The sequence below is a fragment of the Garra rufa genome, chromosome 25 (assembly GCF_049309525.1).
Source record: "Garra rufa chromosome 25, GarRuf1.0, whole genome shotgun sequence".
NCBI classification, from domain to species: Eukaryota; Metazoa; Chordata; class Actinopteri; order Cypriniformes; family Cyprinidae; genus Garra; species Garra rufa.
Genome location: NC_133385.1, coordinates 35,197,030 through 35,213,071, shown reverse-complemented (window position 1 = coordinate 35,213,071; position 16,042 = coordinate 35,197,030). Strand labels below are relative to the sequence as shown.

The 16,042-nt window shown below is 28.7% G+C and overlaps 1 protein-coding gene across 1 annotated transcript in view; it reads left to right on the top strand.

The window, feature by feature from the left end:
* Nucleotides 1-16,042, top strand: part of mafb (MAF bZIP transcription factor b) — a 134,862-nt gene that overhangs the window by 14,255 nt on the left and 104,565 nt on the right. The window contains exon 2 of the mRNA XM_073831375.1: nt 534-601. Coding sequence (XP_073687476.1) covers nt 534-561 — 28 coding nt within the window. The 3' untranslated portion in view covers nt 562-601. The remainder of the gene's footprint in view (nt 1-533; nt 602-16,042) is intronic.

The following is a 16,042-nucleotide window of genomic DNA, read 5'->3' as shown; positions in this document are numbered from 1 at the left end:
CAACTATTTGAAAGTCTAGAATTTGAGGGTGCAAAAAACTTAAATATTGAGAAAATCACCTTTAAAGTTGTGCAAATGAAGATCTTAGCAATGCATATTACTAATCAAACATTACGTTTTGATATATTTACAGTAGGAAATTTACAAAATGTCTTCATGGAACATGATCTTCACTTAATATCCTAAAGATTTTTGGCTTAAAAGAAAAAGTGATCATTTTGACCCATAAAAATACAAATATAGCCGTGCAACTTAAGACTGGTTTTGTGATGTGCTTTATGTGTAATATCTCTAGAGCTTAATGGTGTAAAACAAGGTCATTTATTTTAAGTGTTTAAATAATATTTTACATATAAGTATATATGTGTATATACACATCTCTATACCTCTATGATTTTAATGATTTGGTTTCAGACCTTTAATTGTATCGAATGAATCGTAGAATTGTTATGATTATTTAATGGTTTCATATTAATCTTTTTTTTTTTCCTTTTTATCTTTCTGTCTTTTGCACACCTTGTTCATGACGAAAGGACATCACGAAAGTTTCTACACCTGTGATACCACCTCTGACCCCTGCCCTTTGCCCCTGCAGTCTGAGGTAAGAGCAAAGTTTTATTTTATTCTGTGCAGATGACAATTATTATAATCCTTATTTATGAATATTTCATCATAGTGGATTTTTTCCCCCCTCTGTTTGAAAAAAAGTGATCTTTTTGTCACATAAAAATGTCCTGTGGTTCAGAAACTGAACATAGCATGATTTAAAATACATTTTATATGCTTTGATTTTTTTTTTTTTAATCTTTTGTTTTGTTTGTATTATAACCAACAAAACCCTACTTAGGCATAACATTCGATTCCAATACAGTTACAGAGGGATCATACAAAATGCATGCCATTGTTTATTTAGTACTGACCTGAATAAGATATTTCACATAGAAGATGTTTACATATAGTCCACAAGAAAAAATAATAGTTGAATTTATAAAAACAACCCTGTTCAAAAGTTTACATACACTTGATTCTTAATACTGTGTTGTTACCTGAATGATCCACAGCTGTGTGTGTTTTTTTTTTTAGTGATAGTTGTTCATGAATTCCTTGTTTGTCCTGAACAGTTAAACTGCCTGCTGTTCTTCAGAAAAATCCTTCAGGTCCCACAAATTATTTGGTTTTCCAGCATTGTTGTGCATTTGAACTCTTTCCAACAATGACTGTATGATTTTGAGATCCATCTTTTCACACTGAGGACAACTGAGGGACTCATATGCAACTATTACAGAAGGTTCAAACACTCACTGATGCTCCAGAAGGAAAATTAAGCTAAATTCAATACGTTTAAAGACTCTTAATGCATGTTCTTTCCTTCTGGAGCATCAGTGAGTGTTTGAACCTTCTGTAATCGTTGCATATGAGTCCCTCAGTTGTCCTCAGTGTGAAAAGATGGCTCTCAAAATCATACAGTCATTGTTGGAAAGGGTTCAAATACACAAAAATGCTGGAAAACCAAAGAATTTGTGGGACCTGAAGGCAGGCAGTTTAACTGTTCAGGACAAACAAGAGACTCATAAACAACTATCACTAAACAAAAAAACACAGTAGAATCGAGAAGTATCCAAGTGTATGTAAACTTTTGAACGGGGTCATTTTTATAATTTCAGCTATTATTTTCCATTGTAGACTATATGTAAACGCCTATTACGTGACATATCTTATTCAGGTCAGTACTAAATAAAAAATAACATGCATTTTATATGATCCTTCTTATTTTGTTAAAATAATGACCGTTTTGCAGATTCAGAAAGGAGGATGTAAACTTTTGACCTCAACTGTACATAGTTTATTTACAGCATTTTGTAGAGTGAATGCATAAACTTGTAAGTGGATAACAGAAAGACCAGTTAATGATCTTTAGGGCTGGAAACTTCATGATTTGTGAGTTTGTCGACGGTCACAATCTAACTTCTGCCTGTAGCGAGAGACAGTTTGTTCACTGTAGATAAATGTATTTGTTTTTGGGGTTGTAACAGAGTGTTATTGATCATCTCACCAGTTATCTCAACATAAAAAAACACAGTCTTGTGAGTTGGACTCACTATTTTAGAAGCTCATCATTTGGCCAACTAGTGTTTTGCTTCAAGTCTACTTCTTTAAAATAGGTATTTGTTAGGTTAAGCCATATTAGGCTTACTATGAACAGCATTATCTGGCGTCTCGAAGACGAATACAGCCTTAAGTGTGTGTGCTTGTGCGTATGTGGACGTGCTCTAGTTAGCCGAAGGTGAATCTGATAGGACAGTATCGATGTTCTGCGTTGATTCGCCGGAAATCAACCACACATTTCCGCTGTAATGCAACTCATAGGTGAGGTCACAATCAGGGCACAGGAAGTGCACGCCGCGTTTGGCGCATTTGCGTATAGAGATGCTTCTTTGTGACGTCAGTGGACGTTGTTGTTGTGTTAGCGATTGTGAAACACAATTTTGTTTTTGTCACTTGTTTGAAATGATTTATGTGAGTGTTCGCACATATTCTGGTCTCTGTCTTCGTATCATCCGCTGTGTGTGTGTTCGTATGTCGAATGTAACCAAAGCCAGTAAGGATATGAGTTATATTTAGCAGCACCTCCTGAAGACACCCGCTCAAACCGTGCGGTTAAAAATACTCCCAGACTCAAGGAGAGAGGGCTCTGCGCTGCCCGCTCTCATCCCCGCCGTCCTACGGCTCGCTTCAGGCCCGACAAAAACGTCCCGCTACGTCTGCCTTCAGTGCAAAAGTCTGATGGAAATGAATAATTGGTGAAATGGGGTTTAGGACGTTTAACAGTATCTTGTTTCAGTGTCTTTATATTTATGAGATATTAGTGTTGTTCTTGTAGGATTTCTCTGATCAAAGCGCATATATTTCCACCAAAACGCTTCACTCGGAGTCATTAATACTTCCTGGAGCCTGTAGCGTCCAACCTCTCTCTCTCCTTCAACCATCATCCGCCTTTTTTTTTTTTGCCCTTGGTCTTTCCTCTAACAATCTCTCTGTAGGGTTTTTTGTCTTGTCTTAAATAAATACAAAAATACATACATACAAAGTGTGTTTAATATAATGCATTTTCTTTTATGATCTATCTGAAAAAATGTCAAATAAAATCTTTTATTGTTGGGACTTAAAGTAAAAAAAAAAGTCATGAATTCAGATGCGTTTTGTTTTTTAATTCAGATGCATTTTGTTTGTATTTGTTTATTTTAAAGTACAAAATGTGTCACATAAAATCCTTTTTTTGTTGGGACTTAAATTAAAAAGTAATGAATTCAGATGTATTTTGTTTTTGTTTGTTTTTAATTCAGATGCATTTTGTTTTTATTTGTTTATTTTAAAGTACAACATGTGTCAAATCCTTTTTTTGTTGGGACTTAAAGTTAAAGTCGTGAATTCAGGTGCTTTTTTAATTCAGATGCATTTTTTAAAATTAATTAATCTATTTATTTATTTATTTTAAAGTAAAAACATGTCACATAAAATCATGAATTCAGATGCATTTTTTATTTTTTTGTAATTCAGATGCATTTTTTTATTAATTAATTAATGTATTAATTAATTAATGTATTTACTTATTTTAAAGTTTAAAAGATATGTCAAAAAAATCCTTTTTTGTTCGGACTTAAATTAAAAAAGTAATGAATTCAGATGCATTTTGTTTTTGTTTGTTTTTAATTCAGATGCATTTTGTTTTTATTTGTTTATTTTAAAGTAGAAAATGTGTCAAATCCTTTTTTTGTTGGGACTTAAAGTTAAAAAAAAAAGTTGTGAATTCAGGTGCATTTGTTTTTTTTTTCTTAATTCAGATGCATTTTTTTATTAATTAATGCATTTATTTTATTTTAAAGTAATAAATGGTGAAGTCATGAATTCAGATGCATTTTGTTTTTGATTTTTATGAATTAATTAATGTATTTATTTATTTGTTTTATTAATTATTTATTTTAAAGCTTAAAAGATATGTCAAATAAATTCCTTTTTTGTTGGGACTTAAAGTAACAAAAGCTGTAAATTCAGATGCATTTTTTTTTCAGATGCATTTTTTTATTAATTAATTAATTTGTTTATTTATTTATTTTAAAGCAGAAAAAATATTATAACTTTTTTACTTTAAGCTCCCACACAATATATATATATATATATATATATATATATATATATATATATATATATATATATATATATAGTGTGGGAGCTTAAAGTAAAAAAGTTGTGAATTCAGATGCATTTTGGTGTTTTATTTATTTATTCATTTTAAAGTAAAATATGTCAAATAAAATCCTTTTTTGTTGGGACTTAAAGTAAAAAAGTCGTAAATTCAGATGCATTTTTTTTATTTCACATGGGGTTTTTTTATTAATTTATGTATTAATTTATTTATTTTAAAGCAGAAAAAATATTTCATATATAGAGATTTTTTTGTGTGGGAGCTTAAAGTAAAAAAGTTGTGAATTCAGATGCATTTTGGTGTTTTATTTATTTATTCATTTTAAAGTAAAATATGTCAAATAAAATCCATTTTTGTATTTTTTTCTTTCTTTTTTGTTTTGTGGATTTTAAAATAAAATAAAAAGAAATTGTAAATTTAGATGCATTTTAGTGTTTGTTTGTTTATTTATTTATTTACGAGGCTTAAAGTAAAAAAAAAAAGGTCAGGAATGAAAAAAAATAGATATTTATATTTAATTTACTAAAGTAGATGAAAGATAAATAAAGATCAATTATATTATTAATTATTTTATTTAGCATTAATTTTTCCCTTTTTTTATGATGTTTTTATGACACAATAAGCATATTTCAGGCTGTCCAATGCAATAACCCTCAGAAAATGACACAAACAAATTTAGACACAAACGTTCAACTGGACACAGTCCTCAGATGATGTCCCGAGGGAAACAGAGTTTAGAGATATTTACAGTATATAACTGTATTGTTTACGGGGTCATATAACGTGTGTTTTACGGTCTCTTCTCTAGTCAGTTCATCCGTCTGCGGACAGGCGAAGGATGAATGTGTCTGTGACGGACGTGGCATCCATAACCCTCTCTCCATCTCTCCATCTCTCCTCCATCCCTCGCTTTTCTTCTTTTATTCCTCGGCGTACCCAAAGCTGCAGATTCGATGGCATATATTTTCCCAGGGCTGCGGCGCAGGAACGGGGCGCCTCCTTGTTAGCTTGACAAATAACTTCTGTGGGCAGAAAGTGCTGAATTTTAGCTTTCGATGTCTATTTTCTGCCGGCTGACATTAATTTTGCGAGCTCTGCGGGAACTAACTATCAGAAATAAATAAATAAGGAAATAACAGGGCTGAGGCAGGGGCTGCTTGGCCATTAGAGCGGGTTTCTGAACACACGTGTGCTCGCGGCCCGTTTGTTGACGGATTTGTTGCGTTTTGTAATCAGCTTGATTTTTGGTACAGCTAATGTATTTTTTTTAAACATGCATTTTTCTGAGGTAAATATCTTGCATATTGTAATATTTTTTTAAAGATAAAATTTTTGAATCAAATTAATTCAAGATCTAATTCTAATTTAGTGTTTTTTAGTAATGAATGCATTTGTTGTGTATATAAAATGTACATACTGTAAATTATGAATGAATGTGATTAATATCAATTCTATAACAAATTTAGCTGACAAAAAGCTGACATTTTAGCAATAGCAGAATAAAAATCCTTTATTTATTTAAATGCATAAATATTTGACATTGTTAACCTAAACCAATAAAAGTAAAGTCAACTAAACTAAACTAAAGAATTAAAAAAATTAAATAAAATAATTACTACTATACTGTTATTTGGAATAGAATAAATAATATATAACAACATATTAACTGAATAAAAAAATAATTAATTAATTAAAAATTAAAACTAAAATAAAAAACTAAAGTAAGCTAAATAAATAAATACAGAAATACTATACTATACTACTATACTATAATGTTATTTGAAATAAAATAAGTAATATAATAAAATATAACAAAATGTTAACTGAGGTAAAATAAGCTATAGGAAATGTTTAAATGAAAATAAAATTAATTAAAATAAACTAAAATACTAAAAGAAAAACAAAGTTAACTAACTAAATAAATACATGAATAAATAAATAAATACTATGTTATTTGAAGTAGAATAAATAATAAAATAAAATATCACAAAATATTTACTGAAATAAAATAAGAAATAGAAAATGTTTAAATGAAAATAAAATTAATTAAAATAAACTAAAATACTAAAATAAAAACAAAGTAAAGTAACTAACTAAATAAATACATACATAATAAATAAATACTATACTGTTATTTGAAGTAAAATAAATAATATAATAAAATATAACAAAATATTAACTGAAATATAAGCAATAGAAAAGTTTTAAATTAAAATAAAGTTAATGAAAATAAACACAAAAACTAAAATTAAACTAAATAGGTAAATAAATACATATAATACTGTACTATATGATATTGTTATTTGAAATATAATAAATATAATATATAACAAAATGTTATCTGAAATAAAATAAGCAGTAGAAAAGTTTTAAATTTAAATAAAATTAATTAAAACTAAGATAAAAACTAAAAGTAAACTAAATTATGGCATAAACACTATACTATACTATACTGTTATTTGAAATAGAATAAATTATATAATAAATTATTAACTGAAATAAAATAAGCAATAAAAAAGTTGTAACAATTAAATCAAATTAATAATTAAATTAAATTAAAATAATTATTTACAAAAACTCATTACAAATGACAAAACCACAAATTAAGTTAAAGTTAAACAAAAATAATTTAAAAAATCTAGTAAAAACAAAAACAATTGTATATAAATTATAATTAAACAACAACAACAACCATAATAATAATAACAACAACAACAACAACAACAACAATAATTTAATGTAAATTATTAACACAAAAAATAACGAATCAAGAAATCTGATCATGAAGACATTTGATCACAATTCATTTAGATTTCATTGAGTTTGATTTGATTCATAATTTATTTTGGTTCTGTTCGTAATCATTTTTAAAATCACAAATGCCACAAAAATGTATGTTGATATTAATGTAGTCGAATACACACCAGGTTTTACAGGCTTCTGATATTGAATATGTTCGAACAATTGGAATTTTTAAATAGTTTATTGAATGTATAAATTCTCCAAGTGTATTCTGATGCATTGATGTGAAAGATCTCCCTAAAATCTGTTCACACAACGTGTGTGCCTCTTGCTTTCAGAAATCAAATATGGTGCCGACGCAGACACAGGAGGAGCTGGTTTAAATGCTCGAGTCAGGAAGTGCGACAGATCCGTTACGGGGATCCAGGGGCTTGTGAACACTTTAAAACGCGTGTTTAAAATGTTTTACAGGTGTTTTAAAGGCTTGTTGCAGTCGCATCCTCACAGAAGCCTGAGTTTACTGTCGCTCCGTGTTATTAGCAGACGCGCTCCTCTTTAACACAGCTGGACGCCCCGACTGACCCAAAACTGCTGCTTCCGCTCCGTCCTCTGTTTATCACCACCTCCGACTTTAAGTGGTTTAAGCATGGTTTTCACACAATTTTATATCAGTTGTTTAAAAAAGCAACAATACAAATGGTTTTCGGAAACTTGTTATAATTTGTAGGAAAGGTTAGTTTTAATGACTTCAACCATCAAGCAAAATGTATTGACTCGTCTATTATATATAAAGATATACTACAATAGTTTGTTTTTTGTTTTGTTTTTCAAACCACAATACTTAATTTCAACTTTTAGTTTTACCACATGAATTTTGCTGACAATAAATAAATGAAAATAATAATATAAAATACTACTACTACTACTAATAATAATAATAAATAAGTAGTGAAGTAGTTAAATAAATAAATGTTTTGTAACTATCAAATAAAACGTTATGTGTTTTTTTTTTCTTTCCAGAAGTAATTATTTTTTTGTTAATTCTGAATTTATATAAATAAATAAATAAATAAATATTACTTTTAACCCTGGAGAACCCACGGGGTCAAATTTGGCCGCTGTTAATTGTTGCTACCCAAAATGAACAAACAAAAACAAATTTGTCAAATTTAACTTCAAAAGCCCAGAGTGCCACTTCTGGCCCCTGCATAGAGACACCTAGTGGATGAATATTGAACTCACAAGTGCCAGAGTGGTAGTAACAAGATGGCTGACCACATGCTGTTTTGTTGAGCTGGAAACCTACCCAAACAAAATCGTCTTCTCAGCAAACCAGCGGTTGGTAAAATGGTGTATTTTTTGTTAATCTATTTAGTATTAGCTTGCAAAATGCCTAGAAGTATGTTTTATATTCTTTTTGGATAAATTAGGGACTCTGAGCTAGTTCAAAAAATGATGGGCCAAAAATGACCCTCTGGGTGTATGGGTTAAAAAAATGTCGGGTCAGAAATGACCCATTGGTTCTTTAAGTGACTTTGATGAAAAATGGTGACAGTCTTGTATTTGGATAAAGCCTTGAAATAATTTCATTTGTATAATATATTTTAATAAGTTACCTCAGTAGTACAGGGCCAGAGACTAATAAAGTAGTATATCATTTCAGGGAGTATGGCCGCTCCCTTTTCAGGACCTCAAAACGTCTAGGTTACGAAGGTAACCCTCGTTCCCCGAAGGAGGGAACGGAGACGTTACATTGGGATCTAGTTCCCAATGTAACGTCGAAGTGATTCGACTGAAGGGGTAACGTCTAGGTTACGAAGGTAACCCTCGTTCCCCGAAGGAGGGAACGGAGACGTTACATTGGGAACTAGATCCCAATGTAACGTCGAAGTGATTCGACTGAAGGGGTAACTGAAATGCACTGTGAAAAATGTGCAGTTCTGCATCAACAAAAAAATTAATTGTTTCAAAGACTACAACAATGTCTAGTGTGAGTTCCTCTCTCTAGCAGAACAGATTTTTGGATAAGCAAAGACCCATGGTGTTTATTTCAGTTGTGATTTTGGCCTTGTGTTCTTGTTTCCATTGGCCAAAGTGTTTGAACATTTGAAATCCAGTTCTAACATGCAACAAATAAAGCAAAAACAAACAAAAAAAAACATTGTTAAATGTAGCTGTGTGGATGACTGATCATTTTCCTAAATTTAAAATAGTTTGCATTGACACTGTTTGTTTTTGTGATTCTTTAATATGCTACGCCTAAAGCCCAATGGGTCAAATTTGGCCCTAATCCTAAATTAGGGAATAAAGGGTTAAAATTGAAAAAGTGGATATTTTGGTGTTCAGTGAACTTATAGCAGTAATTAATTGCATACTTCATAATTTTCCAAAGAAGAAAAGGGTTCTTGGGTTCTCCAGGGTTAAGATTTTTTTTTAAATCTAATGAATTATTAATTATTAAAAGTCATAATTGGTTTAAATAAATAAATAAACAAATAAATAAATAAAATGGTGTAACTATTAAGTTATTAAAAATGTAATAATATACCTTAGTCTTTTCAATCAACTTTTTAATATTTTACTTTTAAGTTTTTTTTCCCTCAAATCTGATGAATTATTAATTCAATATTAGTAATTTTATTAGTAATTAATGCATTTGTTGTGTATATAAAATTTCTTTCTTTCTTTCTTTCTTTCTTTCTTTCTTTCTTTCTTTCTTTCTTTCTTTAAATGCATAAATATTTGACATTGTTAACCAAAACCATTAGAAGTAAACTAAACTAAACAAGAATTTAATAAATAAAGAAATAAATACTATACTATACTATAATGTTATTTGAACTATAATAAATAAGATATAACAACATATTACCTGAGTAAAATTAAAATAAAAAATACTATTAATTAAAATAAACTAAAATAAAAACCAAGAGTAAACTAAATAAATAAATGCAGAAATACTATACTATACTACTATACTATAATGTTATTTAAAATAAAATAAGTAATATAATAAAATATAACAAAATATTAACTGAAATAAAATCTATTAAAACAAAATTAATAAAAATAATAAATAAATATAAATAAGTAAATACAAATAATAATAGAAAATACTACTACTACTACTACTGTTTTCTTTCCTTTCCAAAAGTCATTGTTTGTTTATTAATTCAGAATTTATATAAATAAATACATAAAAAAAATATTACTTTTAAGGTTTTTTCCCCCCAAATCTAATTAATTATTAATTAAATAAGTCATAGTTGGTTTAAATAAATAAATAAACAAATTAATTAATTAATTAATCGGTGTAGGTGCACTGCAATAGTTTAATAGTGACTTTCTCTGACAGTAAATAAATAAAAACAATAATATAAAATACTACTACTACTACTAATAATAATAATAATAATAATAATAAGTAGTGAAGTAGTTAAATAAATAAATGTTTTGTAACTATCAAATAAAATGTTGTTGTTGTTTTGTCTTTCCAAAAGTAATTATTTGTTTATTAATTCAGAATTTATATAAATAAATAAATATTACTTTTATTTATTTTTTTCAAGTCATGGTTGGTTTAAATAAATAAATAAACAAATAAATAAATAAATAAATAAATAAAATTGGTGTAACTATTAAGTAAAAATTTAATAACATACCTTAGTCATTCTTTTCAAACTACCTTTTAATATTTTACTTTTAAGTTTTTTATGTTATTTGAAATAAATAAATAATAAATATAAATAATAGAATCATAGATAAATAATATGATAAATAATATATAACAACATATTACCTGAGTGAAATTAAAATACAAAATAAAATTAATTAAAATAAACTAAAATAAAAAACAAAAGTAAACTAAATAAATAAATGCAGAAATACTATACTATACTACTGTTATTTGATATAATAATATAATAAAATATAACAAAATATTACCTGAAATAAAATAAGCAATAGAGAAGTTTTAAATTAAAACAAAATTAATAAAAATAAACAAATGAAATCTAAATAAATGTTGTGTTGTGTAACTATCAAATAAAACGTTTTAGTGTTTTCTTTCATTTCCAAAAGACATTGTTTGTTTATTAATTCAGAATTTATATAAATAAATAAATATTACTTTTATGTTTTGTTTTTTATTATTAATTATTAATAGTTGGTTTAAATAAATAAATAAACAACAACAACAACAACAAAAAAGGTGTAACTATTAAGTAAAAATATAATAACATACCTTAGTCTTTTCAAACAACTTTTTAATATCTTACTTTTAAGTTTTTTTCTCAAATCTCATGAATTATTAATTCAATAAGTCATAATTGTGGGGTCACTGGAGGTGGACCCAAATCCCATAATGCACCACAGATCGCACGCAGCAGCTAAATTGCACTCGGCCTGGCGTCAGCCTCCTGAATTTCACACGTATGTAAGTCATTACCGTCAGGAAAGACACACTGCTCGCTAACTCTAGAGACGCAGATGCTAAGAGAAACAGTCCGCTTTGAATTCGATCCAGTGATCTAGTCTCTTACACTGTAAAAAATAAAAAAAAGCCGTAAAATTTACGGTAAAAAACCGGCAGCTGTGGTTGCCAGAATTTTACCGTAAAAAATACGGTAGCAATGTTTTAGGTTTTACAGTTTTCAGTTAAATTTACAGGTAAATACCGTAATTTCACTGATATAATGGCAATGTAACAACCTTTTAAAGTACTGAAATCTGTTTTTAACTTTTTTAATACAATGATAACCACCAAAAGCAGGTGGTGATGACAACATCACATGTTGAGCCAAGGCCCATCACAAGGAGGTTTTGAAAAATAACATATATGTGACCCTGGACTACAAAACCAGTCTTAAGTAGCACAGGTATATTTGTAGCAATAGCCAAAAATACATTGTATGGGTCAAAATTATCGATTTTTCTTTTATGCCAAAAATCATTAGCATATTAAGTAAAGATCATGTTTCATGAAGATATTTTTGTAAATTTTCTACCATAAATATATCAAAACTTGATTTTTGATTAGTGATATGCACTGCTAAGAACTTCATTTGGACAACTTTTAAGGCGATTTTCTCAATATTTAGATTGTTTTGCATCCTCAGATTCCAGGTTTTCAAATAGTTGTATCTCAGACAAACATTGTCCTATTTTAACAAACAATATATCAATGGAAAGCTTATTTACTCAGCAAATTTACACTTATGACTGGTTTTGTGGTCCAGGGTCACATATAGAAGGTGCACAGTGTCATTCACACAAACACTAAACACCATCATGGTAACACACATAAAACTGAAATAATGCAAAAAAAATCATTAATTTAACAACATTAGATGTAACATACAACCCTAATGTACAAAACTGCCAAGAAAAAAACTAAGAAAAAAAAGTTACTTTAACAAAAAAACATCAAATAAAGAAAAATGAAACACAGGGGATTCTGGGAATGTCAATTTACGGTTATTCACTGTAAATTTTACGTTCTTTTTCCACTTCCAAAAACGGTGTGGTACCGTAAAACTACATGCACAGTTTTTCACCGTATATAGAAGGGGAACTTACCGTTAATGATTTCACAGGTTTATACCGTAGCATTTTTACAGTTTTTTACCGTTAAATTCACGGTAATTTTTTACAGTGATAGTGTGACGTCTCTAGTCTCTCATTTTGTCTCTGGAGTCATGTTTGGTGTTTATTTAAGCAGCTGTTTTGACCCGATGCAGACGCGCCTTTAGTAAAGTGTGAGACCTTTTGACCTTTAGGCGATCCGACCGACTGCAGACGGCTGGCGTGAGCTGCTCTCCGCCTGAGACAAAATGGATGCGGTGGAAACGCCGATTGGGTAAATGAACTGCGCTGGTGTGTGTGAGGAGAGAGCGAGGGCTGCGGCTGATGGGAACGGAGGGGAGGAAGATCACGGGCTCCGCAGCAATTAGAATAATTTCACATTAATATGAGGATTCTGCTGCTCGCCTATCTGCATAGAGGAAGCTCTTCCACATCAATCAGAATGCAGTGGTGTATTAACCTCACACACACACACACACACACACACACACACACACACACACACGCACGCTGCCGTATATAATCAACACCGTCCACACTGCTTTTTCTTTTGCCCTGCAAAGATAACTAGATTTTTGCATTTTCTGAAGGATATATGTTGTGCTTTCTGTGCAAAATGCACTGATGGTGTGTTGCTGTTGGCTGTTTTGATTAGGGTTGCATCGATCCGATACTCTGGATCGGTATCGACGCCGATCCAAGCTTTTTGAATGGATCGGATATCGGTGATGCGTGACCGATCCAAATTCGATACCATTACCAGAGTTTAATTGAATAAATAGCAAGAAATAAGTCTACTGTAAAAACTATAATAATTCATACAAGAACACAATTATTTTAAAACATTGCCTTAAAAATAAAATACATTTACAATACGTTGCGCTGCTTACACAAGCATATCTGACGTGATTGTGAGAGGCGAGTTCAGAGGGAACTTTCACATGCAAAGTCTACCTCAGCGCGGTAAACATGTCCCTGATCTGGAAATATTTGACTCTTGATACAGCAGCTAGTAGCACTGCAAATTGTAATATTCGCAAAGCCAAAGTTTCAAGAGGTGGAAGTAGTGCTTCGAATTACAACACCACAAATTTAATCAAGCGTCTTCAGAAGCGTCACGCAAAAGAACACAAGGACTTCGCCATTGTTTAATACAGCAGTTAAATAAATAAGAAGTTATTATTAAATGACTTGCATTGTCTGACTATAACACTATAGCCTGATTTTGCTCTATTTCGTCGTCAAAAGTAGTCTGAAACAAGTCACACCTGAGCCGCTGCGCATCTCCATTCAAACACAGCGGTGTTTCGTTTATGAATGAACGTGCGTTTTTAAACGAATCTAGTGAAATGATTCAATTTCCCAATCAAACAGAGAGTCACTTGCTTTATTCCTGAGTGAACCATCCGTTAAAATGAATCAAATCAATGAAATGATTCAGTAATTAAATCAGTGTCTTGCCGCCACCTGCTGGCAGATCTGTTCAGTTATTTATATCTGTAATATTTCTGTTGTCAAAATGTTATTTTTAAAACATTAATCTTAATATGAATTTATGAATTTGATTACACTCATGCATGTATCTCTTTTTTCACCCTTTTTTATCCAACAATGTGCAAGCAGATTTGGTATTTCTTGCATTACCTAAAACAAATAAATCTTAATGACAAAGTGAATTGTATACATTCTTTAGTTTTGAAGGTAAATAGCCCCACTGATATTGGCCTGGTATCGGTATCGGCCGATACTCATAATTTTTGGTATCGGATCGGTTTTGAAAAAATGGTATCGTTGCATCCCTAGTTTTGAGTGGTTTCCAGGGTGTTGTTAAGTGGTTTTATCATGTTTTTTTTTTACAGTTTTATACAGCAGTTGTTTAAAAAAGCAAGAATACAAATGGTTTTGACAAACTTGATGTAATTTTTAAGAAAGGATACTTTGTAACTTTGTAAGCAACCGTCAAGTAAAATGTATACATTGTATGTGTATGTATACATGTATACTAATGTAATAACACATCTTAGTCATTCTTTTCAAAAAATGGTTTAATATTTTAATGTCAAGTTTTTTTTTTTTCATGTCATTAATTATTAATTTAATAAGCTGTATTTGTAAAATGAAAGAAAGAAAATTCAGAATTTAAATAATGTTACTTTTAATTATTAATTCAATAGTCATTCTTTTCAAACAACTTTTTAATATTTTACTTTTAATTTTTTTTATTATTTTTAATAATATTATTATTATTATTATTATTATTATTATTATTATTATTGTTATTATTATTAATTCAATAAGTCATAATTGTAAATAAATAAATTTGGTGTAAATATCAAGTAAAAAAAATTGTTTAATATTTTACTTAATATTTTAAGTTTTATTTTTCAAATGCCATGAATTATTAATTCAATAAGTCATAATTGTTAAATAAAGCAAAAATGTAATAACACATATTAGTCTTTTTTATGTTTAATATTTTACTTTTAAGACTTTTTTTTTAAATGCCATGTATTATTAAATAAATACATTTGGTAAACTATCAAGTAAAAATGTAATAACACCGTAGTCTTTAAAAATAAAAATAAACTATTTAATATTTTACTTTTAAGGCTTTTTTTTCAAATGCCATGCATTATTAAATAAATAAATACATTGGTGTAACTATCATATAAATATGTTTTTGTTTTCCAAAAAAAAAGGATTAATATTTTACCTTTAAGTTTATTTCTTCTTTTTCTTCTTCTTTTTTTTATTCCATTAATTATTAATTAAATAAGTCATAATTGTAAAATAAATTAATTAATTAATTAATTTGGTGGTTCTTTTTTCAAAAACGGTTTATTATTTTACATTTAAGGGTGTGTTTGTTTGTTTTCAAATGCCATGAATTATTAATTCAATAAAAAATAAATAAATAAATTTGGTGTAACTATCAAGTAAAATGTATGAACACATCTTAGTAATTTTTTTTCACAATTTGTTTAATATTTTAATGTAAAGTTGTTTTTTCCCCATGTCATTACTTAAGTCATATTTGTAAAAAGAAAGAAAGAAAGAAAGAAAGAAAGAAGTACATTTGATGTAACTATTAAAAATGTAATAACACATCTTAGTCTTTTTTTTTTCCCAAAAAAAGATTAATATTTACTTTTAATAGTTACTTTTACTTTTTTTCTTCTTCTTCTTTTTTTTAATTCCATTAATTATTAATTCAATAAGTCATAACTGTAAAATTAATTAATTAATTAATTTGGTGTAACAGTGTTAAAAAAAGGTTTATTATTTTACTTTTAAGTTTGTTTTTTTTTTTCTCAAATGCCATGAATTATTAATTCAATAAAAATAAATAACTAAATTTGGTGTAACTATTAAGGAAAAATGTAAGAAAAAGAAAAAAGAAAGAAGTGCATTTGATGTAACTATTAAGTAAAAATGTAATAACACACATTAGTCATTATTTTCAAAAAAATGTTTAATATTTTAATGTAAAGTTTTTTTTTTTCCATGTCATTA